Source organism: Phyllostomus discolor, chromosome 8 (genome assembly GCF_004126475.2).
Source record: "Phyllostomus discolor isolate MPI-MPIP mPhyDis1 chromosome 8, mPhyDis1.pri.v3, whole genome shotgun sequence".
Classification (NCBI taxonomy): Eukaryota; Metazoa; Chordata; class Mammalia; order Chiroptera; family Phyllostomidae; genus Phyllostomus; species Phyllostomus discolor.
In genome coordinates this window covers 51,535,774-51,562,855 of record NC_040910.2, presented here as the reverse complement: position 1 = coordinate 51,562,855, position 27,082 = coordinate 51,535,774, and the positions used below count along the sequence as shown (strand labels likewise).

Below are 27,082 nucleotides of genomic sequence, written 5' to 3'. Positions count from 1 at the left end.
CATCTGCCAGCCCTGCCTCCCTCTGCGTGGGGCTCCTGGCCCGTCCTTCACCCTCTTTGGCCTTGCCCCCAGAGGAGGGCTAGCTAGGCTGTGTTCTGGCCTGCCCACGACCCCCAGCCTTCCATTACCCAGCAGTCTGCCCACAGCCTCCCCAGGCAGGAGGATTAGGGCTGGGCTGTGCTCCCAACTGGCCTGAAGCACAGATGTGCGGGGCTCTGTGCGGGGCTCTGTGCGGGGCACCAGGTGGGAGGACACAGCAGCCTAGTTCAGCCCCCTCAGAAGCACACACCTCTGCTTGGCCCAGGTACCAGCCCCGCTGGGTCAGGGTCCTGCCCTTGCTCCCCAGCCTCTTCGTCTACCCTGCCTGCCTCTGAGAGCCTCCTCCATTGCCACCCAAGCCCCGAGGCTCAGGAGCCTCTCCTCTTCCTGGCCCCCTAGTGCTTCACCATCCCTTGGACCTTCCGGGTGGCTGCTCTGTCCCCTTGCCTCTCCACCCACCTCTACCTTCATCCCCACCCCACCCCGTGTGGGTCCCCCTCCCCAGCCTCCACAGGCATGCCCCCACTGCTGTATTTTCAGCTGCCACTCTGGGTGGTGGCCTCGTGGTTAACCCCTTGTTTCCACACAACTGTGGCCCAGGAGTTGAGTTGGGGAGCCCTGGTTGGCACTGCCCCACCCTTGAGGGGGGTGAGAGAGGAGCACTTAGGCCCTTGCACCTTGTCCCCTTGTCCGGTGCCAAGCATCAGGGGCTGGGACCCCCAAAACTGGGGAGGGGCAGAAGTCTGGCAGGAGGCCCAGGAGTTCCTGGGGGCCGGAGCTGAAGTTGCTAAGGTCCTGAGCAGGGGCAGACTAAGGTAGCTCTCTCTACCCAGTGGTTAGATTGCCCCAAGGGAAGGTTGGGGGAGAGGGGGAAGGGCGCTGGGGAGGCAAAGACTGGGAAGAGGAATTGGGTCAGGGATGTGGGTGGGTGGGTGAGAGGGGACGCCGGCATCTGTTACAGAGCTTCCTCCTGGCTCCCAAAGCATCACCACACTTCCCTTCCTCCCCCCTCCCCCCAGGTCCTGGGAGAATTCACCCTGGTATTCCCCCTCCCCCATGCCCCCACCCCAGGCGTTGCCACAAGGTGGGGGGTGGGGGGTGGGGGGAGGCCAGCCTCAGCTGTCTGAAGGATGGAGGGGCTGGGGAAGTAGGGCTAGGTGCCCAGACGGCCGCGTGTGTGGGAGGGGATGTCCTCAGATGCCCTCCACCCGGCAGTCCCCGCTCTGACGTGGGTGCCCCCCCTCTCCCCGCCCGGATTAGTGGCAGCTTGGCCTGACTCTCCGGGGCTTCTTCCCCCGCCCCCGCCTGCTGCCCTCCCCTTGGCAGGGGGCTGCTCCACCCGAGGGGCACTGTGCTTGCCCAGGTAAGGGGCTCTGGGGACAGTGTGAGGGCAGCTGGCTTGTGAGTGCTGCTGTGCTTGTCAGCATGAATGTGTGTCTCAGTGTGTGTGTGTGCGTGTGTCAGTGTGTGAGGGGTTACCGTGGGGCCGGGTGGGCCCACATGCGTCTGGGTGTGCTGGTCAGCTTGCCTTTGTCCACGAGCCCAGCATTGTGTCCACGCATTGTGTGGCTTTCCCTCTGTGTTTGTGTCTTTTGTATGTCTCCTCAGCTCTGCTCCGTCCTCAGGCACAGAAGAGCCGGCTACCAGGGCTCTGTGGGCCTGTGGCTTGGGCCGTGGAGCAGGATGGGGAGCTGGGTGAGGGTGGAAAGGGGCTCCTTCCCCCACCCCACCCCTCTGACCCCCTGGGCACTTTTGGAGTCCTGACGCCCTGTCCTGAGAGTCCTGGCCTAATCTGGAGTCTGTGACCTGACAAAGCAGACATGACAACTGGGGTGGGGTGGCGGGAGGTGCCCATTCCCGCTCCCCTAGGACAGTCCCCATCCCCTGTAGGCATGGCAGTGACAGGCCCTTAGGGCCCTGGACAGTCCAGGCTCCCACCCAGCCCTGGGCAGCCTCTTCTAGGCCCTGAGCTGCAGGAGCCTCCCCCCAGACTCTCCCACAATCTCCAGCTGCCGGAGGACACAGACAGGGGACCACAGGCACATCCCAGCCCCCATCTGCACCCTGGAGCCAGCTTGGGAGTGGGAGGCCGGGGCCTGGGTCTTGGGATTGCAGTCCGTGGCAGACCCTGCACAACCACTGCCCCTGGCACACTCAGGTCTGGCCACCCCTCAGGGGAACTGGGGGAGGAAGGCAGTGTTAATAACTCAGTCAAGTAAACAACCCCTACCAGCTTGCCCAGCCACAGAACTGGCCTCTGGGGGGAGGTGACGGGCCAGAGGGGATCCGCTCCAACCTGACCCAGGTCCTGCCCAGGGCGGCCCCTTAAGACCTCCTCTTCTCCCGGACCCTGCTCTTTCCCTTAGCTGGTGAGAGGACGCCCAGCTCCCCTCAGGTCTCCTGGAAGGAAGGCTCCCTCCCTCTGGGCTCTCCTGGCTCCCCTCTCCAGGGATGGCGCTGTGACCCGGGACCCAACTGGGCACCAGAGGACTCCTCCCTGCCATGGGATGGGGTGGGTGGGGTGCCGCTGCCTCTGTCAAGTCACGGGCTGGGTGACGGCAGGCCAGGATGGCTTCCACAGGGAGGCAGGGGAGTCTCTGGGTGGGAGGTGGGCGCCTGAGGGGAAGGGAAGCGCCCGTTGGGCGTGTGGGTTTCTGTGTGTGTCTGAATCTGTCTGTGTGTGTTTGAATCTGTCTGTTTGTGTCTGTGCTCTGGAACCACCCCCGCGGAGGAGCCGGGATGCTTCCTCGGGTGGAGGGTGCCCTGCTTTCCCATTTCCTCTCCTCCTCTCTGCTCCCTCCCAGGAGCCACTCCCATGGGCTCCTCTCCAGGGCTGGGCCCGGAGCACTAGGAACAGGCACGGGGCAGACCCCCAGAATGTGAGGCCGGAGCAGGTGGTGGAGCTCAGCTGGTCCCACCAGACACTTGGTGAAACCCAGGCCCCTAGAGCAGGGACAGGTCAGAGCCCAGGCCTCCCAGAACTGTGAACACTGAAACCGCACCATTGGGCCTCAGGAGGGGGCTTGGGTCAGAAGGTGAAGAGCAGCTTGCACAGGTGAGGAAGAGGCAGGACGGACACCGCCAGCGAGGTGTGCTCGTGTGCCAGAGCTGGAGAGGACCAGGAGCGAGTGGTCCAGCAGGCACAGGGCCGGCTGGCATGGGTCAGAGCGCCCATCACTGACCCGTGAGAACCCGACTGCCCCTGCCAGCTCTGGCACTGTCCCCTCCCAGCCGCCTGCTCTAGCACCCCAGGGGGGCACCCCGCCCCACCGTGGCCTGGTCCGGCCCCTCCCGCCCTTTGCTCCAGTTCCCGGGCTTGGCACCTAGAGTGGGGGTGCTGCCCGCCTGCTAGGCTCCGGGGCCGGGCCCACGGGAGGGTGGGGCGGCTGGGAAGCTGGCACGCTGCCCCCGGGGAGCCTCTCTCGGCAGGCGCCCGGGTGCCGCGGGGGGAGGGGGGAACAAAGGGCTCATTCTCCCCGTGCGCAGCCGGTGGCATCGCCGGGGCGTTGGCGGAAGCCCCCGGGGCCTGGGAGGGGGCAGGCCCAGGCGGGGCCGCCGAATCACGGGCTCCTGTTTCCCGCAGGGTGCTGGAGGAGGAAACCGGCGGAGCAGCTTCCCCACTCTCAGTTGCGCGTCTGGCGATGGCGATCAGAGGTCCTGCTGCGCTCTCTCTCCATTAGCAGCGCTGAGACGCTTTGCGCCCTCGCTGGTGCCTCTCTCCTGGGTCCCGGGATCGGCGCCTCCTTCCAGGCACGACCCCCTCCCCCTGCCCCTCGGCCTTTCCCCCACTCGACTGTCTCCGACCCGGGGCGCGTGTTCCCCCCGGCCCGGCTCCCACTCTCCCTCCGGGGACACCGCTCCCTAGCCCCAGCCGGGCCCTCCCCGCGGCGCAGCACGGAGTCTCCGCGTCCCATGGCGCAACCCACGGCCTTGGCCCAGAAGCTGGTGCGGCCGATCCGCGCCGTGTGCCGCATCCTGCAGATCCCGGAATCTGACCCCTCCAACCTGCGGCCCTAGAGCGCCCCCGCCGCCCCGGGGGAGAGAGAGCGCCAGCGCGCTGAGCACGGAGCGCCGGGGAACCAGGCCTCGCCCGCCGGCCGGGAGGCCCCGGAGTCGGCCCATGGGGAGCGGGCGCCCGGTGCCGGCCCCGACGCCCGCCGCCGCCGGAGCCGCACCTGCCTTGTGAAGCCCAGGTAAGTGCCGAGAGGGGGCGCCAGGAGCGCACCTTCGGGGACTCTGAGCTGAACCCGAGCCGCAACAGGGAATGAGCTCACCGTGCTCCTGTAGGCTGGGCTACACATCCGAAAGTTAGGGTGCCGGACCGGGCTGGACCTCGTGGAAACGGTGGCCCCAGAAAACCACCTGCCTCCTGGGGCTTCCCCTGGTCGGCCCAGGGGGCCGCGAAGAGGGAGCGCTGTGGCTCTGGTGCCACCTGTCATCCTGATCTTGTGCGCGCACGTTCAATTTTCCCTCCTTCGCCTCCCTCCGGGGCGCAGCCTGCTTTCCCCGCCTCCTGCCCTCTCCCCGCCGGCCTGCAGTGACTGCGGGTCGCCGGCGGCCCTGGAACTGCCGGCAGCACGGGGTAGCTTGACCCATCGCAGCTGAGACCTCTCAGCGCCCCTCTCTGTGCTGGCTCTCTCCTTCCCTTGGGGGCGCGGGGCAGTCCTCTGGGACTCAGCCTCAGAAGCGGAGAAACGGTGGAGCGCTGGGAAGAGGCAGAGATGCGCTGCCCAGGTTTGGGAAGAAATACCAATCCGCAGCCTGGCCCCGTGGTTCCCCGTGACTCCAGCCTGCCCAGCCCATACTTCCCACCACTATAAGCCTGGATGAGACTAGGGTGGTGGTGGGGGCAGGCAGCAGCCCCAGAAACAGACTGCAATGTGGGAAGAGGCCTCTGAGACCGCCACATTCCAAGCCCTGTTTTTCACAGTGGCACACTGCAGTCCAGAGGAGTGACATGACTTGCCCAGGGTGACACAGCAGGTGACTGAGTCAGGGCCAGGATCCAGTCTTCTTGTCGCCAGTCCAGCGCCTTCCACCAAGCTCACCTTTTGGGGTCTTGTCCCCATCCTTCCTCATGGCTTGTGACCGGCTTGTAGGCTCTTCAAGCCATGCCACCCTAGAAACAGCAGTCTCTGCTGAGGGGCTGTTGCCCAGGAAGCTGTGGATTCCCAGGTGTCTGGGGAAGAGGTGACCTTTTGCACCTCAGCATCCCACCCAGGTGGGTCCTCAAGCCGCACGTGGGCTGGCAGTGTGGAGCCCAGCTGTGGGTTGGCACTTGCCTTACTGGTTTGAGCCGCCTTGATGTTGCCAGGGCGGTGCCCACTCTGTACCAGGCAGTAGGGTGCTTGGGGCAGGTGCCTAAGAGGCTCATGTTTTGGTGGTTATGCTCCAGGGACCCCCTCTGGGAGAGCCCCATGAGGGCAGAAGAGTGATGGAGAGTACGCCCAGCTTCCTGAAGGACAGCCCAGCCTGGGAGAAGACAGCCCCTGAGAACGGCATCGTGGGACGGGAGCCGAATGCCCTGCCACCAGAGGGCCTGCGCCATGGGGCATTGTGCCTGGGAGAGTCCGCTCCTTTCTGGAGGGGTGTCCTGAGCACCCCAGACTCCTGGCTTCCTCCTGGCTTCCCCCAGGGCCCCAAGGACACACTCCCAACAGTGGAGGGTGAAGGCCCCCGGAATGGGGAGAGCAAGGCCAGCTGGCTGAGCAGCAAGGAGGGGCTGCGCTGGAAAGAGGCAATGCTCACCCACCCATTGGCATTCTGTGGGTCAGCATGCCAGCCTCGTTATGGCTCCCTGATTCCTGAGCATAGCAGTGACCATGCCAAAAGTGACCCTGTGGCCTTCCGGCCCTTGCACTGCCCCTTCCTTCTGGAGACCAAGATCTTGGAACGAGCTCCCTTCTGGGTGCCCACCTACTTGCCACCCTACCTAGTGTCCAGCCTGCCCCCAGAGCGTCCATATGACTGGCCCCTGGCCCCACATCCCTGGATGTACTCAGGGGGCCAGCCCAAAGTGCCCTCTGCTTTCGGCTTAGGAAGCAAGGTGAGTGCCAAGCAGGCCATGCAACGCAGCTCACGGGTCCTCAAGCAGTCCTGTCAGGGTCGAGTCACACTGCCCCTCCGTTCTGATGAGAAGACCCAGATGCCAGAGCCTGTCAGCTTAGACAAAGTCAATGCCAAGCAATTCTTCTAGGCTTCCCCTGCCTTCAGGCTGTTTCCAGGGTTGACTCATCCAATGTCCACTCAGAGCAAGGCCCTGGGGATTGGGCCTCGGAATATGTGATCTTGTTCTGAGAAAGGGGGACAGACAAAGCCCTCTTTCGGGGAGAAGGATGTGCAGGCAGCCCCGTGGCCCGAGTCCAGGACCCCTCCCCCACAGGCAACTCCTATGCCCAGGGTTGAGCTCTAAACTGCTTTCAAACCAGTGTGGTACAGGGCATCCTGCAGTCTGGCTGGGTCCTGGCCGCCCATTTGGCAGTGGCAGACAGTACCCCTTCGGTTGCTAGATTGTGGGGAGGTCTAAGAATTCCTGGGGGGTGACCTGGGGGTGACCAGGGCAGGGGGGTAGCACGTGGGAGCAGTGACTATTAACCAGTATGTGAGTTCTTCCGTATCTTTACAACCCTTAAGGCCACCTGATGGTGGTCAGTTTGCTTGTGTTTTGTTTTGTTTTTTTTTAAGCACTGGAACCAAAGTCAGCACTAGCTTAATCCTTTTTCCTCTCTTCAGGGTTTTTACCATAAGGATCCGAGTATTCTCAGGCTGGCGAAGGAGCCATTGGCAACTGTGGAACCAGGGTTGCTGGGCTTAGCCCCTGGTGGGCCTCTCCAAAGAAGTGGGGAGGCAGAGTGCCCCCCACTCCACCAGCGGGATGGAGAGACAGGCCCTGGCCGGCATCAGAATCTTTGCCCCCTTCTCCTGGGACATCCAGACACCGTTCCCCGGGCCCCCTGGCCTACTTGCCCCCCAGGCCTGGTTCATACTCTTGGCAATGTCTGGACTGTACCGGGGAGTGGGGGCCTTGGGTACCAGCTGGGGCCATCAGCCACACCAAGGTGCCCCTCTCCCGGGCCTCTTACTACCCAGAGGGCCTGTTGCTCATCCCACCCACCTGCTGGAGATGGAGGCTTTGGCCCCTGTGGGAAGTGCCAGGAGGGCCTGGAAGGAGGGAGCAGGGGAGCCAGTGAATCCAACGAGGACGCAAACAGGGTCTCTGGTCCCAGGGCCTGCCTGCCCAGCCACCACACCAAGCTGAAGAAGACGTGGCTCACAAGACACTCTGAGCAGTTTGGGTGCCCTGGCGACTGCCCCGGGGACGAGGAGAGCCCAGCCGCCCCTCTCCGGGCCCACAAACGGGCAAGCAGCCCTGAGGTCCAGGGAGTGGCTGGCAGCCCCGCTGCCAAGCGCCCCGCTGACCCTTTCCCAAGCAGTGCAGGGCAAAGGGCCAGAGGTCGGCAGGATGTCCCGGACTTGTCATTGGGGAACAAGGCGGAGGCCCAACAGTGTGAAGACCACAGAGGTAAGGAGGCAGGGGAGGGGCTGCCGGGGACCTCCTTGGGAGGGGGCAGCTAGGCTGGGAGCTTTGCAAGGAGGTGGGGTCAGCAGGTCCTTCAAGAGCGGACTGTTCCAGCATCTGTTGGGAGTTCTTCAGCATCTCCAGGCCAGAGCCTTCAAGCAAGTGGCTTCTATTTCTGTCAGCCTCCTCCCAAGCCATGGTGCAGGCGGCGGTGTAATGACATGGTTCAGAGCCTGGGCTCTGGAGTCCCAGTGCCCGGCTCCTGACTCTGCTGACTGGTGGCTGCATGACCTTGATCTTGGGCTGGTTGCCTCGCCTCTCTGTGCCTCAGTTTCTTCATCTGTAAAAGGAGATAAAGAGGACACCCGCGTCATAGACTGCCACAAAGATTAAATGATATCATCCATAGAAAAGGCTTTGAAGAGTTCCTGGCAGGGAGTGCCCCATCACCATTCACCTTTACGGTTGTCTGCGCCACAAACCCCGCCTGGAGGGCTGTCTCTCCGGAAGGGCCCCTGTCCTGCCTCGGGAACAAACAGCTGCTCTCCTAGCCATCTGGGTCATGGACGCTCAGTCGGGACTCTGCCAGTGCTAGGGCCGTGGGCACATCCTGTGCCCCTCTGTCACCCTGTGCCCTTTGTAGGGGGCGCCTGGTGCTGCAGGCCTTGGCCTTGGTTTTTCGGGATCACCTTAGGTTCTCAGTTCCCCGGAGAGGCCCCTGGACTCTCAGCTCTGGATGCCGACTCACAGCAGCCTTGCCCCAGCACCCTGTACCTGGCTATGGGTCCTGTCCACGCTCCCCTAGGCCTGTGCCTGGACTGGGAAGTTGTTGGTCTCTTAACCGTCTTGGGTTACCGCACCTGTGGCCTATGTTGAAACTCTCTGGCCTTCTCACCTTCTGGTGCCCTCCGTCCACGCTGGGATTGTCTCCTCACATTGTCACACAGCCAGCGGCATTGCTAAGCCCACGGCGGAGCTGTCCAAAGTCTACACTGGCTGGACCCCGCACCTGTGTTAGGACCATCACCGCTGCTGCCCTGGCCCCGGGCTCAGGGCCCCTGACGCTCCTCGAGGCCTATCAGTCACGTCAGGCTGTTGCCAAGCTCCTCTTGCAGCCTTTTTTTGTGAAGCTTCTAGCTGCCTGGTCCACTCTCACTGGTTCCAAGTCAGGCCTCATGGGCCTGGATCTAAGGACTGGGCTGGTTCTGCATGGGGACAGCTGGGTGCCAAGGCAGGGCCTGGGGTTTAGCATGAGCCCAGGGAGGTCCAGACTCTTGACCAGCTGCCTTGTCCCCTCAGGACCCCGAGAAGGCAGGGCCAACCTCCAGGACTCAGGACATCAGGATGCACCCTGCTCCGCACCCCCTGCAGGCGCTGCCCAATGCCCGAGCTGCGCCCAGGCAGCAGGAGAGGTGGGAGAGCTGGCCAGCCACTTGCGGCAAGTGCCCAGGTGAGCCCTTGCCCGTGGAGGTCCCCACATCCTCCCACTCAGGGCTCCCTCCTCACCTTCTGCCTCCCTGTCTCCAGATGGTCTCAGGGAGGGGAGCAGCAGCAGGAGGAGGATACGGCAGCGGGCTCCGAGGAGGGAGGAGGATCTGGCCCAAAGGCCGGGCTCAGCATAGGCCTTGCCAAGCACCTGCTGAGTGGTTTGGGGGACCGGCTGTGCCGCCTGCTGCGGAGGGAGCGGGAGGCCCTGGCCTGGGCCCAGCGGGAAGGTGAGCAGCACCCACAAGGCACTGGGGCCCCTGGGAGAGCCTGCTGCTTTCACAAGGGGCATGGAGACCTCTGAGTGCGAACCCCTCCCTCCCACCAGCACTGTCGGTCCTGCTTTGCCCTTATTCCAGCTAAGGCTCTCAGGCACCATGTTTTCTGAAGTTTCTGGCCTGGTGGGGGAGGTTGGGAGGGTGTAAAACCTGGTCCAGCCCAGCCGTCTAAGAGCTTCGGGGCTTGATATGAAACAAGACTGAGTGCCTAGTGTCTGTAAGAACACTCGAAGGTGGGGGTGCATAAGGAAGGCCTGCTGGGTGGCGAAGCTCAGGGCCCAGGAGGCTGCTGGGCTTTGGGCTGCTGTTTGAGACTGCAGAGCCCCTCTGGCCCCAGGATACCTCCTGCATCCATTTCATGGCACCTGGAGGGCAATGTGTTTGGGAAAACATAACCCGTTGTCCCTCACTTCTGGGTGGAGGCCTATTGGTGGCTCCTTATTGTCCCGGATAGTCCAGTCCCCATCCTCTTCCATCAGCCCCTGCCACTCCCTGAACCCGGATTCCCGACAGACCACATCAGCGTCCGGCCTGCACGTCCTTCCCAGCTCACGCGGGCTTGTCCACTCCCTCTGGCCTCGGTGCTCTGTGTTCCTTCTGCCTGGAAGGCCCTTCCCCTCCCTTTCCACCCAGTGAATGAAAACTTACTCATCACTCAGGCCCGTTTGTGGGCCTCACACCCCACCCTCGGCCTTCCGTTTCATTCTCACACCCTAGCACCCACCCTGTGGTGCTTCATCATTGCTGTGTTTATGGGCCCGTCTGCCCTTCGAATGTGAGCGCCGGGTGGGCAAGCGCCAAGTCCTGAGTAGGCTAGCCCAGGACAGGACGTGGTGTTTGTTGAATGAATAAGTGAACATTGGCTCACTGGCATCCTTGAGCCTACCAATAAGAGCCCAGTTGGAAACTCTGGTTGAGGGAAGGCACGACCTTGTAAGCTTTCCTCTCCTGAAGCAGAATCCTCTGAAGAAAGCCAGCTCAGGAGGGACGGGGTGGGTGCAGAAACGTGCTGGAAGTGGTGTGGGTTGGTAATTTGGGGTCGGAGGGGAAATCCATGGGGCAGGAACTGGCGAGGTGGGGCCTGCACCTTCCCTGAGAGGCTTGTCTGGACCCAGTGGTGCTTCCAGGAGGTTCTTGACAGGGGCTGTCACATCAGGGGCTGTGAGGGGCCTGGCTCCCTTCTGGGATGGCGCTCGGAGAAACCGTTCCTGCTTCTCCCCAGCCCTGCCTGCAGGCCTGCCACACAAGGACCTCAGATGGGGCCTGTGGCGTGAGCCCTCTCTGACCCTGTCCTCTCCCTGTTCATGGGCAGCAGGCCAGGGGCCAGCCACGACAGAGGACAGCCCAGGCATTCCAGGTTGCTGTAGCCGCTGCCACCACGGACTCTTCAACACCCATTGGAGATGCCCTCGCTGCAGCCACCGGCTATGTGCAGCCTGTGGTCGCATGGCAGGTGCTGGGAGGGCCAGGGAGAAAGCAGGTAGGGAAGGAGCAGGGCCCGAGGGTGGGAGGGCAGGGACTGGGGCTCGGAAGGGCTGCTCTAAGGTCTGTGGCCGTTGTTGGCTGCTTCTCTCCTAGAAAGCCTCCCTCCCCAGCCCCAGCATCAGCGCCCGCCCAGTGCCCCCTAGAGCAGACCTTTCCCTCTCCCCAGATCACAGGGCCACGCCCGTGTCCTTGCCCACCCTTAAACGGAGTCGAGTGCCTACTCTGTGCCTCCCACTCTGTCTGCTTGCACCTCTTTAACCCTTACAGCGCTGTGAGGTGGGTATTTTTGCCTCCATTTTCCAGATAAGAAAACTCAGGGAGGTTAAGTCACTCGTCCAAAGTCACAACTTCCAAGCTTTGGGCTCAAGATTTAGGCTCAGGGCTCCTGATTCCAAGTCCTGTTCTTTTCATGGTTCTCAGCTTTCTCTTCCTTGGCTCTACTGGGCCACCTGAGGGCTTGAAATTTCCCATTGTTCTAATAGACATGGCCAAAAAGAGTTCCAGGGTCAAAACGTTCAGAACAATCTACGTTTCTATGTATTCTACGTTTTGGAGTTTTACAACTCATTTCAGCATATTAAAGTCTTTGCGTTCCACAAGCAAAGGATCCCGTGTCACTTGAACCCACATGTCCCAGAAAGGCCACATTTTATCGATTTATCGACAATTTTATTGATTGTCAAGCCCCCTGATTAGATATCGGTGCTCTTGCTCTTCTTCCCTGACCTGCCCCCGGGCTTGCCTTGGCTTCCAGACCTTCAGCTTTGCCCTTCCTCCCCGCAGGCTCTCCGGAGCAGTGCGCAGAGGAGTGTGCCCCCGAGGCTGGGCACCGTGCTTCTTCCTTGATGCTCACTCAGTTTGTCTCCAGCCAGGGTGAGCCATCTCGGAGGGCTGGAGGCGAGCAGGGGCAGGTCCTGGGGGAGACCAGGTTCCTGCTGGGATGTCCCTCAGCCCAATGTCGTGCCCTCCTGATTGGCGAGCTCAAGCAGCACAGAGCTGCCTCCTGCCTGCGCTCACGGACACACTCCATCTCCCCTCCCACCTCCAGCACTGGCAGAACTGAGCACCGCGATGCACCAGGTCTGGGTCAAGTTTGACATCCGGGGGCACTGTCCCTGCCAAGCTGATGCCCAGATGTGGGTCCCTGGAGATGGGAGCCAGCAGGTAAGAAGCATGGGACAGATCACAGAGTACTAGCCCCAGGTGGGCTCCAGGATGCAGTGTGTCTGCAAATTCCTCGCCTTGGCGGGGTTTGGCCCCTTTCTTTCCATACAAATGAAACGGGACATCAGGCTACTTCCCACCCTCCCCTGGGGGTGAGGCTCCATGGCCCAGTGCCAGCATCTGTCCCACTTCCCCCCAGCCTGCATCCTGCCCAGCAGGAGTCCTCACTGTGCCCCGGAGCTCCTACCCGCTTTGTGCGTGTGCCAGCCTAGCACCTGCCATGTCATTCTACAGCTGCTTGCTTTCCTGTCCCATCTCCCCACGTCCCAGGCACACGCCCCTGTCAGTGAAGCGTTGGTTCAGCTTCTCAGTATCCCTGCACCTAACACATAGCCGGTGTTCAATGTGCATTTTGCAAAACTTTTATGAAGCTTGTGTTTTTGATATACAAGTTAGTTACTCAAGAAATAGTTTGTTGAATGCATTTTGCATGCCAGACACCATGCTACGTACCCATGGTGGAAAATTTGGAAAATATAGACAAGTATAAGACAGAAAAGGACAGTGGCCTATAATGCCACCGTGGTCATTTTGCCATCAGTGGTTTGCCTGCCTGTTCCTTCAAGTCTGTTCTAGTGTACTTTAGACCACACCGCATGTAGAATTCCACGAGCAACTTCTTACCACCTAACATTCTACCATATAACCTTTTACTCCTTGTAAATGCAATTTAAGACTTACAAGAGCCCATTGTTAATACATGTGGGTTGAATTGGATTGAGTTGCATTTGCCATTTTTTAATCTCTGGTTGGATTGGGGGTGGTGGATGGGTTTAACAGAAGGAGCCGACAGAGAAAACCACCCCAGCTCCACAACCTTCCTGCAACGGGGACACCAACAGGACCAAGGACATCAAAGAGGGTGAGTGGCCCCCTGCCCCTCTTTCAGCCTGGGTTGGGGGTGCTGGGCCAGGGCGGGGAGCCTCGGAAGAGATTGGGCTTATTTTAACTGCCCCTCTCCCCACGTTGCCATCACTCGTCTCAAGGTGTTCCGGAGAAAGTAAGTCTAAATCAAATCTAGGGCAAGCTTCCCAATCTCCCTCCAGCCAGACCCCTTTTTGGGCCCTCTTTTGGACCGGTTCTGGCTGCCCAAAGGAGAGCTGGGGGTGGGCGTGGGAGAGCACAGTGCGTCCAGACCCGGGCAGCCTGGTCGGGAGGAAGCAAGCGCTGCCAGGAGATGGGAGGATGCAGGAGAGTGTGTGGGCCAGGGAGCCTCCAGATGAAGGCCACCCTGTCTTCTCCTCAACAGAGACCCCGGACTCCACAGAGACCTCTGCAGAGGGCCGAACCAGCAGAGGGTCCCTGCCTTGTCCCTCTCTCTGTGAGCTGCTGGCCTCCACTGCTGTCAAACTCTGCCTGGGGCATGAGCGTATACACATGGCTTTTGCCCCTGTCACTCCAGCCCTGCCCAGTGTGAGCAAGGGTCTGGGGGAGGGGTTGGGGGATGGGGATAGACAGAGGCTGGGCCGGTCCTCCCTGTGAGTCCGCAGGTCCTGAGCCCCTCTGTCCCTGTTGCTCCCTGCCCGCAGGATGACCGGATCACCAACATCCTGGACAGCATCATTGCGCAGGTAGTGGAACGGAAGATCCAGGAGAAAGCCCTGGGGCCTGGCCTGCGGGCGGGGCCGGCCCTGCGAAAGGGTCTGGGCCTGCCCCTCTCGCCAATTCGTCCCAGGTTGCCTCCACCAGGGGCTTTGCTGTGGCTGCAGGAGCCCAGGCCTCGGTGGCGAGGCTTCCACCTGTTCCAGGAGCACTGGAGGCAGGGCCAGGTGAGGCTCTTCCCCTCCCCACTCCCAGCTCTCCCGGCCTTGCTCAGCCTCGGGGACTCCATCCCCAGGCCCAGACAGACCTGGCCCATCGCTTACAGGGATGGCCTGGCAACCTCTGAGAGACACCCCAGCTCCACTGTGTTGGCAGTCCCTGCATTCTCCTGTGTCCCCGTTTCCCCCCACGACAGCCTGTGCTGGTGTCAGGGATCCAGAGGACTTTGCAAGGCAGCCTGTGGGGCACAGAGGCTCTTGAGGTGCTCGGAGGCCAGGTGAAGGTGATGGCCCACCTTGGGCCCCCTCAGCCCACAAACCTGGGCAGCGCGGCCTTCTGGGATGGATTCTCCCGGCCTGAGAGTAAGTATCTTGGGTGTGGGGTGGAGGGCACTGGGAGCCAGAGCGGGGTGGCGGTGGAGTTCCCAGGAAACTTGGGGGCAGCTGGAAGCAGAGCCTAGGGCAAACACAGGGCTGCGTTGCTGTGCAGGGGGCTGGGCCTCTGGGCAGTGGGCTGTCTGTGTCTCCTCCTAGTTCGACCCAAGTCATCCGAGGGCTCGGTCCTCCTGCTGCACAGAGCTCTGCAGGACGAGGACACCAGCAGGTATGTGTGGTACCTCGGGCTGGCCCACCCTCCCTCACTCCCACCTGCCACTGGCCCCTCGCCACCCCTTCTCTCCCGCTTACCCCCACCTGTGACCGTAGGCACACTGTGCTTGCCTCTGGCAGTTGCCCAGTAGTGGGGGCCTTTGATGGGGTCTCTGGTGCTTGGGTTGAGCCTGCCGGGCATGACCTCCCTCACAGGCTGGAGAACCTGGCTGCCAGCCTGCCCCTCCCAGAGTACTGTGCCCTACATGGGAAACTCAACCTGGCTTCCTACCTCCCACCGGGCCCCGCCCTGTGTGCACTGGAGCCCCAGCTGTGTGCAGCCTACGGTAAGCGTCCCCTCTGCTCCTTCCCATTCCTGCTCCCATTCTCCTCCTCTCTGTGTCTGTACGTCTGTGCCAGGGCTCTAGGACCTGTTCCCAGTTGTCCTTTCTCTGCCTCCCTGCAGGTGTGAGCCCACACCGTGGGCACCTGGGGACCAAGAACCTCTGTGTGGAGGTGACAGATCTGGTCAGTGTGCTGGTGCGTGCTGAAGCCCCACTGCCTGCCTGGCATCGTGCACAGAAAGGTGGGCCCTCAGCCCAAAGCAGGGGTGGGGACAAGCTGCAGGTGGGGGGTTCTGTGTCTGCCTGCCCTGGGCACCCCTGAGCCGGCTTTCTCCCTCAGACTTCCTCTCAGGCCTGGATGGGGAAGGGCTCTGGTCTCCGGGCAGCCAGGTCAGCAGCGTGTGGCATGTGTTCCGAGCACAGGACGCCCAGCGCATCCGCCGTTTTCTCCAGATGGTGAGGAGGGAGCCGGGAGCCTGTCCCTTCCACTGTGCGGGCCCCCTGCTCCCTGGCAGCGGGGACTCCAGCCCCAGACACTCTCCCTGTCTGTGTTCGTCCCCTGCTCCCCACCCCCTCAGGGGAGCAGGCAGGTGCAGAGCAGGGGGGCTGAGGGCCATGCGGTGGGGCGCATGGCAAGAGGGGGTGTTGGGTGGGGAGCCAGTGATGAAACGAAAGTGGGTGTGGCCATAGGCTGGGCACTGTGCTGGGGCCCTGAAGCGCGTCACCTCAGCCAGTCGTCACAACTGCCACGAGAGGTAGGTTCTGCTGCTTTCCCATTTTTCAGACGGGAAAACTGAGGCTGAGTGGTGGAGCTGGGCCCTGAGCTTCTGGTTGTTCCCACCCCAGACTACCACCCTGTGCTCTTCCCTGGGGCAGGCAGCCTCCCCTTCATGGGCAAAGGGAAGCCCATCTGAATTGCCCACCTTCTGCTCACCCTTAAGTCATTGACATCTCACGAGCAGTGTTAGCTTCTTGGGGTGTTAGCAAGTAAGGGCTGAGGGAGGCCATGGGTATGGCAGGGAGAGACTGGACCAGGCTGAGGGGCAGGAAGGTCCAGGGGGCTGGGGCCAGTGTTGAGGTTAGGGCGGGTCCAGGGCTTCCAAAGTCCAGCTGAGCTCTGATTGTCCTGGGGAAAGATGTCCACCAAGTATCACCCCTGCTAAGGCACATGTCACACACAGTCATGCAGACGTCAGTGTAGCTGTCACCACTGCCCCACCCACAGGTGCACACATATGCAGACGTGTCGGCGACACACACAGGTCTGCGGATGCACACGCAGGTGCTGGAATGCCTCTGCAGAGGGGAGCAGACAGGGGCGCCCCTTCATACACACGTGGCCTCGTCTGGCCTGGGTGTGGCCAGCTCTGGGCAGTCCCATATGGCCACACCCCATGACTCATGGGGAAGGTCTGAGGGATGTATTCTCACTGGGTGGCCTGGGAAACACTCCTCTACCCCCAGGATGGACTTGAACTTTGGGGAGCAAAGGAGCCTTAGCACCTGCCTGGGGCTACCCTCGGGTCCAACAAGGCTCAGCAGCCTCCCCACTTCCCATGGTCATCTTAGAGCCCTGAGCCCTAAGCCCTGAGCCTAGGAACCATTGCTGGGGTCCTAGCTGGAGGTGGCCGGTTGGAGTGTGATGCTGGCAGTCACCTCAGCAGGTGTGCCCTGGGCATCTCCTTCTCTGGCCTCTGCCAGTCCTTGTCTGTCCACGGAGCTCCCTGCTGTGGTTTAATTGGTAAAGTGCCCCCCACCCCTGCCCCAGCTGTGCCCACCCACACCCACTGGGGAGCAGGACTTCTCGTGGCCATGCCTCTTCTGAATCTGGGGTCTTAGAAGAATTTGGAAGGTCTCTCCAGGAACATGCAACTGCCTAATCACCTACAATTTAGGACAGTTCAGGATGCTCACTAGAATCCAGCTCTCAGTGTAGGAAGTTCATGAGCTGGACTATGCAGGGTGTCTTCCTGGGTTTTGGAGAAGGGGCTATGTCTGAGTGAGGGAGGACAGTGCCCGGGGCCTGGGACACGAGCTCTTCAAGGTTCCTGGCCTCAGGAAAGCAGAGATTTAGATCCCCTGACCTCAGAGCCTTAATCCTTTCCTCTAAGCTCCTTTCAGCCCAGCCTCCAGTCTGCCAGCCCCTCACCCCCCAGCCCCTTTCTTTTCCTCCCAGGTCCGCCCCTGCTTGCCCTTCTAGACTTGAACGCCTCAGCTCTTCCCAGCACCCTCACAGTTTGGGAAGTCCACGCCCCGTCCTCACTCACTCACTCCCCTTTCTCTTCTTTGAGGTGTGTCCGGCTGGGGCAGGCAGCCTGGAGCCTGGCAGCCCAGGCAGCTGCTACTTGGATGCAGGGCTGCGGCGGCGCCTGCGGGAGGAGTGGGGTGTGAGCTGCTGGACCCTGCTGCAGGCCCCGGGAGAGGCTGTGCTGGTCCCTGCGGGGGCCCCCCACCAGGTGCTTCCCCGGTGGGCCGCCGAACCCTGTGGAGAGCTCAGCGTCAGGAGCAGCAGGAACAGTAGCACAGTGACACCCATCCCCCCCACCTGTTCCAGCCTTATTCCTTTCAGGGGACACGGAGCGCTAGGCAGGGCAGGAAGCCACACTTCCATAGTGGCAGTCTTCTTGAACTGGCTTTGGGTCCCTGGGTGCGGGCTTGGTGCCATCTCTGGCATCCCCTTGGCCTGGTTTTGACCATGCCCTTTGGGATGCTGGTGTTGGATCCAGCTGTTTTCTGAGAGCTGGGTGGGGTCATTATGCGAAGGGCCAAGCTGGGCAGTGGGCGGAGGTGTGATCCCAAGTCTCCACTGACCCTCCTGCTTACCTCCTTCCTGGCACAGGTGCAGGGCCTGGTAAGCACAGTGAGTGTCACTCAGCACTTCTTGTCCCCGGAGACCTCTGCCCTCTCTGCTCAGCTCTGCCACCAGGGACCCAGCCTGTCCCCTGACTGCCGCCTGCTTTATGCCCAGGTGAGTATGAAACTGGCCAAGAAGCCAGTGTGCCCAAGTCCACCCGTGGCACAGCTGCCACCGAGACAGTTGGCAGCTGGCGTAGCAAAGCAGACCTAGCCTTGCGCTAAGCAAGCAGCTAGGCTGGGCCCGGGAAGGGCGTTCTGGGTGGGGAGAGCCTCCGACTGTGGCTGTGAACTCCTTGTCCTCTCTCTTTCTCCTAGATGGACTGGGCTGTGTTCCAAGCAGTGAAGGTGGCTGTGGGAACATTGCAGGAGGCTAAATAAGGGCATCCCAGGTGTCTGGGGTAGGGGAGGGGGCAGGTAGACCAGGTGCTCAGCTCAGGCACAGCATAAGGAGAGAATGACAATGGGGACTTGGGGACTTTTGGTCAATTCCACAAGCACCACTCTGGGCACTGGCAGGGCACCCTGTTCCCCGCCCCTGGCCTGGGCCCTAAAGCCAACAACCACAGTGCCACCAAAGCTCCCACCTGCCCTTCTCAGGCTGGCATCTGCTCTGCCCTTTTGCCCTTCTCCATGGCACCAGGCCCACGTTGGGGGCGACAGAGTCCCTCCGACCCCTGCTTCTCAGCCCAGGAGACAAACAGCCCTTCCTTGGGGTACTTTGGGAATCACTCTGGCTTAAGCAACACCTTCTGCTGCCTCATCCCCTGCTGTCCCACCTGTGCCAAGCTCTTTTACACTACCCACCTCCTCACGCGGCTCTGGGCGCCCACTGCACTGCAGGCCTGCTGGACAAGGGGCCCCCCGCCGAGCGCCTGCCCTCTTGCCCGAGGGAGAGCCGTGAAGTGTGGGGAGGGAGCGCCTCAGGACGATACCTAGGTTTGGCCAAAGGAAATGACGGGGGGTGAGGCCCTGTCGCCGCTGCCTCCGCTCACCTGCTCACGTTCCCATTTTCCATTAAAGTCTGTTGTTTTGTGAAAGCTGCCAGCGTGGTTGGCCCTGCTCCTGCAGGCCCGTGGATTGGGAGGGAAGGGGGACGTGGAAGTGGAACCCGGTGGGCAGAACTGAGGCTGTCCCTGAGGGGGTGTGCACAAACACCCCGCCCGCTCTTCTTCCCTGGGCCTGGGCCCCTCCCTCGCACTGAGGAGCAGATGAAGCCTTCTGGGGAGCTGCCCCTTAGGATGCTCCTGATGCCACCATGACAGCGAGGCAGAACCCTGAGGCACAGCCACAAGGTGCCTAGAGTCCTAGCCCTCCCCCACCTTCGGAGAGCTCTGGGCCACCCCATCTCTCCCATCTGATCTGACCTGCAGCTCCGGGAGTGTGGTCCAGGAGAGCCCTTGCCCAGGGCGTGGCCTGCCACCGAGACAGTTGGCAGCCCAGCCCCCTCCCCAGCCTGCTGGCTGGTTCTGCCCTCGCTCCCCTCCCCTGGTGCATCTCGGCCCCAGCATGCTCCTGCTCGTCATACCTAATTTTTCTGCAGTGGTTCGGGAAATGTGTTTTTTTTAATGAAATAAAATTTTTTAAATAAATTTAATATACTTTCAGAACATTTAGAAAATAAGAAAAGTCACCTGTAAGCCCACCTCTACTCACCCCCAACTCAACCATTGGTAGTATTTTGGTGTATTTCCTTCTAGAATTTTCCCCAAGGATCTGTTTTACACATAGTTGAGTTGGTATGCTTTTATTTGTTTTGTTTTCTTTTAACAAGCACTGTTGTGATCATTTTCTGTGTTGCTACCTAACCTTCATTATTAATGACTGCTTATATTTCTTTAAGTGGCTTTGCCGTGATTTACATAGCCACCCCTCATTTTTAAAAAAATTAGATTTCTCCATTGTCTGCAAAACTAGGTTATTTCCATTTTTCCATGTGATAGAAAAACAAAAACAAAAACAATTAAGACACTCCTACACTTTAGCATGCCACTGTTTGCATGTAAGTGACCTCATTTAACCCCGATCATGACTTTGAGGGAGCTATTCTTTATTTCCATTCTGCGGAAGAGGAAACAGGCAGGCCGGGGGTAAATGAGTCACCCAAGGTCACACTGCAATTTCAGTGGCAGAACTGGGATTCGGACCAAGTGTCCTGACTCCGGCCGCCTCATCTGCATTAGAGTCTTAGGGAGCAACGGCCTCTGCAGACGGCTTTGTTGTCTTCTCTGTGCTCTTCCCAGTATAAGCACTTTATAGCTCCTCCTGTTCCAAGTGGCACTGAGTGACCCTGCCTACACTTCACCCTCTATAGCCTTGTCCTGATATCACCCCAGAGCACCCAACACAGGGTCCTTCTTCCAAGAAGACAAGGAAGGAAGGAAGGGGGCCCTGTTGCTGGGCCCCGTTGTTCCCCACAGTCCTTCCCGGCCCCTCCCCCTTCATGGCAGATCCCAGCATCCTCCAGATGGACCAAATGTCCCAGGTCTGGACCAGGAGTCAGGCTGGTTCAGGTGAGGACTGGTCCTGAGACTTGAGGCACTCGGTGGCCCTCTTCCTCTTGGAGCTCAGCTGGTCCCCCACCTCGCCTCGTGCAGCCCTGCCCTTCGGGTGCCTGCTTTTCCCAGCAGCCCCACTGTCCCCCTTTCCCCGCAGCCCCGCTGCCACCCTGACAGCACAGAGGCACACCCTTAGTGTTGGAAGTAACCTTGGGTATATATATTCAATGTTGCCTTTTTCTTTTTTCTGATGAAGTACATTTTTTAGCCTCATGATTTTGAGATGACTAGGTTTACAGTCAACTTACAAAGTACAGGTGGTTCCCAGGGACCCTCCAGCGGCTTCCTCTGGTGTCGACATGGTGCACACCATGACACAGTGATCAGAACTAAACACTATTAAGTAAGCAGTACTCTATGGGGATTCACCAGTGTTCAGTGAATGTCCCTTCTCTGTTTCAGGATCCAGCTATGCCTGCAACTTACTATGACCTAGAGGGTAGATGTGGTTCCCCCAAGGGCATGGCAAGCTGGTGGCAGAGTGCAGGTTGGAACTCCCTACACCTCCCCACACCTGCAGCTACTGCCCTCCTTACCCTTCCCACTGTGACAAGGGACAGGGTTTGCTGCTCTGTGACCGACTCTAGCATCACAGACACCCTTGCCCCAGCCTGCCTGCCTGTCCCTGTTTCCGAGACGGCCCACACTGCCTTTCTGCACACGGGCTCACAAGCACATGTGGGCCCACATGGCCTGCAATGGCTGGCTCAGGTCTTGCTCCTGTGGCCACTATACTATGTGGACACTCTGGTCCACGCCACTGCACAGCCACCCCCATCAACAAGCTCTCTTTCCTCTCTGGAAATGGAGGGAGCAGAGCAAACTTGACGGGTTTCTGTCTCAGCCCCGTGGAGCTCCTCAGCTCTTCCCATTCTGCCTCAGGGCCTCTCTGCCTCCATCTGGGGTGTGCTCTCTTCCTCCCAAAGACCACAGAATGTCTGCTTCGGTTGTCTCCCTCAGCTCTTGGGAAGGGCTGGCACACCTGCCCTTGCATCCTTCACAGTTGACGGTTGGCTGTCATGTGGGCACATGTGCTCCTCATGGCAGAGGTGACCGGGTCCACTTCAGGGGAGAGGAGTGCTTTCCCCAGTGGTCACAGGGGAGTGGAACTGCGGCTGCTTGCAGTCTTCGCTCTGCTAGGTAGTCGGGCCGTCTGGTGTTTATCTTAGGCTGCCTCTGAGGCTCTCAGAGCCTTGCCCAGACATGACCTCATTCTCTCTCAAATCATCCCCGGGAGGCAGAAAGCAGTCTGGGACCAACCCTGTCCCCACTTCACAGATGGGAAAATTGGGGGACACACATACACACACAGAAACTATGTTGACAAGGTGCTCTGTAGTCCTGGGGTCCTGACTCTGAGCCCCATGAGCTCAGCTGTTTGAGTGGCAAGAGGACTGGGGCTGGGGGCTGCCATGCTCACTACATGCCTCAGAAGATGGTGGGCCCCTGGGAGTCCCCCACAGCCTAACCCTGGGCCCTGCCTTCAGGGATCTTGTCGTTCAGTGTGTGAGAAGGAAGGGCCTCAGCAGGCAGACCTGGTCTGGCTGGGTTTCCTGAGCGTAGTCCAGTTCCACGGCAGCTCTGAAGGCACATTTCATGAGAGTGGGCCTTTGTGTTGTGGCAACAAATGCTGTGGCCAGGGTTGCCCACGGGGGATTGCTGGGCTGCCTGGGGAGGTGACTTATGCTGACCAGCCCACGGAGCTCCTCCCATGATGTCTCACCTCCCAAGAACCCTGTGAAGGGAGAGCTGTTGTGAGCCTACCCTACAGATGAGGAAACTGAGGCCCACCACTTATGCAGGGACACAGAACCAGATAGTGAGCAGAGGCCTGGCATCTGGCTCCAAATCCAATTCCCTGTCTGCTCCACCAAGCGACTGTCCCCCAGAAAGGGAGGTGCATGAAGCCAGCAGGAGGGAAAGGGGAGGCCTGAGGAAGATCCCAGACTTGGCTGACTTCACAACCTCACTCCAGCTGGCCCTGCCTTTCTGTCCTGAGAGGAGGTCAAAGGAAGCCCTGAGGAGGAAAGGTCAGGCTGGGAGAGAGCCGGGAGCCCGCCAAAGCCCACACCCTGCTCTCGGTGCAGCGGGCCCAGCCAGCTGGGTGTGGGGGCAAGAGAGATGACAGAGCAGGACCTGGCACCTGCCCTCCCAGGGTTCTCAGGACATGGGATAGAAGGCTTGCAACTGCAGGGGAAATGTTGTGGGCAGGGAGCCGGGATACGGTTCCCAGTGCTCTCTCTGCCCCAAATACCCGTCCTCCCATCGCCAGCCCCACCTTGTCATTCCAGATCCCAGCCCTGACCCCTCCCTCCTGTGAGCACTACTACATCTCCTGTCCAATCAGTTAGCACTTGGCTTATAACCCTGAGTTGACTTTTTATTATAACTTTATCTACTTTCCTAACTAGATCAGAATCTCCTCCACGGCAAGAGCTGTGTACCCCTGCTACTGTGACATTCAGTACAGTTTTGGTGAAAAACGAGGTTATTTGGGAAGTGATCATTTCGGGCAATGAACTGGTATGTTTATGACAAAAGCTGGACAATGGGCTCCAGCCGGGGCCCCAGGCCTCCTTGACGTTATCAGGCTTGTTGTGACATCACCGTTGCTTGCCACCGTGGAGCTCCACAGCCTGCAGGCAGGTTGACGTAACCGTAAGAACCAGCGCAGACCAGTGCTTGCTGGAGAAAGTAGCGAGGCTGGCGGCTGCAGAGGGCGAGGAGAAACAGGGAAGCCAAAGCCTGGCGGGTCCAAGTTGCCTGGCGCTGCGTGCGGTCCCCTTACGGATTGGTCCCGCCTCCGCGGTGACCAGCCAGGCTAGCCAATCCCGACAAGCCGCGGGGACGCGCAGCCTATCAGCGGCCGGGAGTCGCTGGCGCTTCCGTGTTCGCTAGCACGCCCGGTGCGAGTCCTCGGGGGCCAGGCCACGCACCACTGGCTGCCCCACGTCGCATCTTATCTGGCTCGGCGGGTCTGTGGACCACGGCCGCCGTCTTCCAGGGCACCAGATGGCCTCGGAAGGCCTGGAGGGGGAGCTGGCGGCGGTGCTGGGGGGCCATGGGCTGTGCGTGCTCAGCTGTGACTCGGAGCCCGCTGGGGAGCTGCTGGCACCTGTGCGACTACGGAGGAACGTCTGCTACGTAGTGCTGGCCGTGTGTCTCAACGAGCAGGTGAGCGTCCACCCGCCAGCCCCCACCTCGGAACGCGCAACCAGGCCATGGGGACAGAGGACCTACCGGCAGCTGCCACCAATTATTTGTGGGCGGCGTTTCCCAGTTTTGCAAAGCACTGTCACACTGACATCTGAGCCTGATGCGCCCAACCCTGCGATTGCCAGATGCACAGAGGAGAAACCCAGTCCAGGAGCCTGTCTGTCTCATCCCACTAGGCCTCAGTTCCTTGTGGGGAGGGCTTACTCCCTCTCCGTTTTCCCAGAATCTAGCCAGCACAGTGCCTGCCTTGGTGGAGTGGTCTCTCTTAAAGATCAGTTAAGCATTGCAGAGACCTACTCTGTGACCCACGGGCAGTGATGGCACAACCTGCGCATACACTCAGATTTTCTCACCCCTGTGCAATGCTCTTTTTGATGCTGATCTTAGCACAAGTTGCTGTGACAACAGCTAGAAGGGGCCAAGGGCGTAGGTAGGAGTCATATGGGGTGGGGGCACATTTCAAAGCCCAGACTCCAGTGTGAGGACAGGCCACAGCACTTTATAAACCACAGGGGAGGTGAGAGATACCGTGACATATGCAGACAAAGCAGAACGCATGGCCCTGACTCGAGGGCCCGATCCCCAGCCCCTGAAGCAGCTCCCAGGATTATTAGCCCCTTTCTGCAATGAAGTCTGAATGCAAAGGGGTACTTTGCAGAGAGGGACAGCTACAGCTGGCAGCCATGCAAGGGCAGGTCCCCAGGAGAGCTCAACAGTTTGAGGGTGTCCATCAGTAAGGGGGAACTGGGTGACTGTGTTTAATATATGACCCGGCCCCGGGCAAGGAAAGGCTGCTGGCTGTGCCCCTCCTTTGGAGCCCCCAGCCTGGATGTGTGGGGGTGCAGATCATCTCTCTCCCCTCAGGATGAGGTGCTGCTGATCCAGGAGGCCAAGAAAGAGTGCCATGGGTCGTGGTACCTGCCGGCAGGGAGAATGGAGCCTGGGGAGACCATTGTGGAGGCACTGCAGCGGGAGGTGAAGGAAGAGGCCGGGCTGCACTGTGAGCCTCTGACCTTGCTGTCTGTGGAGGAGCGGGGCCCCTCCTGGATCCGCTTTACGTTCCTCGCTCGCCCCACAGGTACAGCGCACCTAGCGGCAGTGTGGGCAGGCAGCAATTGACACCGCTCCCCCAGCTCGTTTTCAGGCGAGATGAGCCCCTATTCTGGCTGATACAAGCCTGACATCTCCCAATTCCAGCCTGAGTGTCGGGTTAGAAGGCCTAACCCGGGTGTCGGGTTAGGTGGCTGTTTCCTTGGCCAGGCCCAGCACTTCTGTCTGTGCAGACCCTTTCCTCACCCCGTCCTCACGTCTCCCCCAGGTGGAGTTCTCAAGACTTCCAAGGAGGCAGATGCAGAGTCTCTGCAAGCTGGCTGGTACCCACGAACCTCCCTGCCCACTCCACTGCGAGCCCATGACATTCTGCACCTGGTGGAGCTGGCCGCCCAGTACCGCCATCAGGCCAGGCACCCTCTCATTCTGCCCCAAGAGCTTCCCTGTAGTCTGGTCTGTCAGCGGCTTGTGGCCACCTTTACCAGTGTCCACACGGTGTGGGTGTTGGTGGGCACAGAGGGGGTGCCTCACTTGCCCATTGCTGCCTGTGGCTTCACCCCCACAGAGCAGAGGGGTGGCATCAAGGTGGCCGTCTTGCGGCTGCTGCAGGAGTGTCTGACTCTGCACCACTTGGCAGTGGAGACCAAGGGGTTGCTTGGACTGCAGCACCTGGGCAAGGACCACATGGATGGCATCTGCCTGAATGTGCTGGTGACAGTGGCTTTTCGGAACCCAGGTATCCAAAATGAGCCCCCAAAGGTTCGGGGTGAGAACTTCTCTTGGTGGAAGGTGATGGAGGAAGACCTACAAAACCAGCTTTTACGGAGGCTCCAGGAAACATCTGTTGTCCCCGTCAATAGATAAGAAGGTACCATCAGTGGACAAGGAGCTGGCTGTCTGCGCTCCCTCCACCGTGGCTTCACCTCCCCGAGGGAGGCAGGAGGCTGGCAACTAGGGGTCTCATCATATTGCAAACAGGGGAAATCTTCCCATGGGGACTTCCATCTCTCCTTGTCAAGGGGCAGGTCCCTACATTGCACCAAAAGGGACAGTGCCTTTACCAAGCAAGGAGTCCAAAGCTCAAGAACCCAGTTGTCCTGAGGCACAACGAGGGCACTGTTCCCTAAGGGGATGTGAGAACTTTGTGGGCATGAGACAACATCTCATCATTTTCAGTGCCGGATTCTTGGGAACCTAGAACATAGGCGTGCTGGGGGAGGTCACTCCACGGGAACGGGCCCCTTGTTGATTAAACAGGTTATCGCTTACTTTGCCTTCCGTCCTAAATGTCTCTGTGGGGGGAAAGTGGGCAAGAAGGGGCAGGGGACTCCCCTCAGAAGTTCCTGCCCTTGTCCCACTGACAGGCACCCAGGTCATCCCAGACAGCAGGCTGACACTGCAGAAGCCGGCCTACTGGGTGCTGGGGCCTGGGCAGGCAGGCTCCTACTGTGCTGTCCACTGTAGCCTGTCTCAGGCCCACTGAGAACCTCTTCAACTTGCCCGCCTGGGTAGGATGTGACCACATCCCGTCCAGGTTTTGAGCAGCGAGACCACCAGGGAAGCTTCAGGTAGGCCAGGACTCAAAAGAGCTGCCCTGCTTGGGTTTCCTTCTGTTTGAGCTGATCCCTCCCAGTCATGCTGCTGGCCCCTGGCTCTTGCCTCTGCCCTTTTATAACTCCAGCCCAAACCAAACCCAGCCCAACCCAACCCCTTTATTTCCCCTTAGCCCAGCCAAATCATACTGTGTGCTCCTGCCTCTGAAATCCCGATCCAACTGAGCTGGGATGATGGGCTTCCCTTCTGAAGTAACTACACTCTGGCACTGAAGGGAAGGACTGGGACCCTCAGAGCCCCCTCCCACCCCAGTAGCCTCCACCCCCACCCAGGCCCCTATCCTGTCTTTCTGGCCTCGGGTAGAGAGTCCTCCTGTCTCCCCAGAGGACTAGTGTCCCCTAAATGGTGGAACCAAACCCTTTCACTCCAACTCGCTTCTCTTGGTATACGAGGGATGCCCCAGTCCACAGCCATGTCCATAAGCAGTGATCTTTGTTCCCAGTATTTAGCCTGTGGCAGTTTTGAACCCTGGGTGCCTGTCAGGTTCACCCGGAGAGCTTTAGGAATAGTTCTGGGCCACCCCCAGATAGTGATTTAACTCATAGAAGGTGGGGCTGGAGCACTGGTCATTTAAAAAACCACCCAAGCAATTTGAATGGGCACTGAGGTGGGGCACACTGACGAGCCCTCTCAAGCCTTTTGCTTTCCTTGTTCCAGCGTGCACTTGGTGACTCCCGCAGAGGACCCATGGCTCACGTACATTTAGGGACAAGCGTCTTAAACCAGCAGGCCCACTGTCCACCACTAAAGCAGTCACACAACACACAGCCTAAGCCCCTGACGTGAGACCTGCATGCAGATCCTGCAGATGGCTGGCTCCTTGCCGTGTCCTGAGGCGAGCCAGCCCTCAGTCGTGGGCAAGCGGAGCAGAAAGTGTTGCCCAGCCAAGAGAGGCCGTTCCTGGCAGACGCTGAGGAAGGGCAGACGTGCACTGCCAGAGCCTGTCTGTTTACCACCCTCCCCCTCCACTCCAGTGCTGAAAAAGGAACTTAATTTGTCTTCCTTGGGGAGGAAGATGGGCCCAAATTAGCAGTGGAGCCTTGGGCAGAAGGACGTGAAGGGTGGAGAA

General features: G+C 60.1%; 2 protein-coding genes across 6 annotated transcripts; both read left to right on the top strand.

The window, feature by feature from the left end:
* The first annotated feature begins 1,281 nt into the window (after positions 1–1,281).
* HR (HR lysine demethylase and nuclear receptor corepressor) lies at positions 1,282–18,615 on the top strand. Of its 5 annotated transcripts, none has more exons than XM_036032663.1 (21): positions 1,283–1,402; positions 2,844–3,094; positions 3,623–4,232; positions 5,435–6,085; positions 6,772–7,561; positions 8,858–9,008; positions 9,086–9,273; positions 10,634–10,801; positions 11,590–11,679; positions 11,855–11,970; positions 12,811–12,892; positions 13,280–13,443; positions 13,560–13,799; positions 13,988–14,153; positions 14,325–14,394; positions 14,595–14,725; positions 14,845–14,964; positions 15,063–15,178; positions 17,014–17,178; positions 17,562–17,690; positions 17,894–18,615. In XM_036032663.1, exons 4-21 carry the CDS (start codon positions 5,474–5,476, stop codon positions 17,954–17,956), a joined length of 3,561 nt encoding a protein of 1,186 aa, XP_035888556.1. In that variant the 5' UTR covers positions 1,283–1,402; positions 2,844–3,094; positions 3,623–4,232; positions 5,435–5,473; the 3' UTR covers positions 17,957–18,615. The 5 variants fall into 5 exon arrangements, with proteins under 5 accessions (XP_028377694.1, XP_035888555.1, XP_035888556.1 ...); XM_036032664.1 differs by lacking the exon at positions 2,844–3,094 and adding an exon at positions 1,648–1,734; XM_028521893.2 differs by lacking the exon at positions 2,844–3,094 and having other exon boundaries at positions 1,282–1,402; positions 10,637–10,801.
* Positions 18,616–22,742: 4,127 nt separating this feature from the next.
* On the top strand, positions 22,743–25,672 carry NUDT18 (nudix hydrolase 18). The gene is made up of 3 exons (XM_028520479.2): positions 22,743–23,307; positions 24,214–24,427; positions 24,668–25,672. The coding sequence occupies exons 1-3, from the start codon at positions 23,146–23,148 to the stop codon at positions 25,261–25,263; spliced, it is 972 nt and encodes a 323-aa protein (XP_028376280.1). The 5' UTR covers positions 22,743–23,145; the 3' UTR covers positions 25,264–25,672.
* The last annotated feature ends 1,410 nt before the right edge of the window (positions 25,673–27,082 follow it).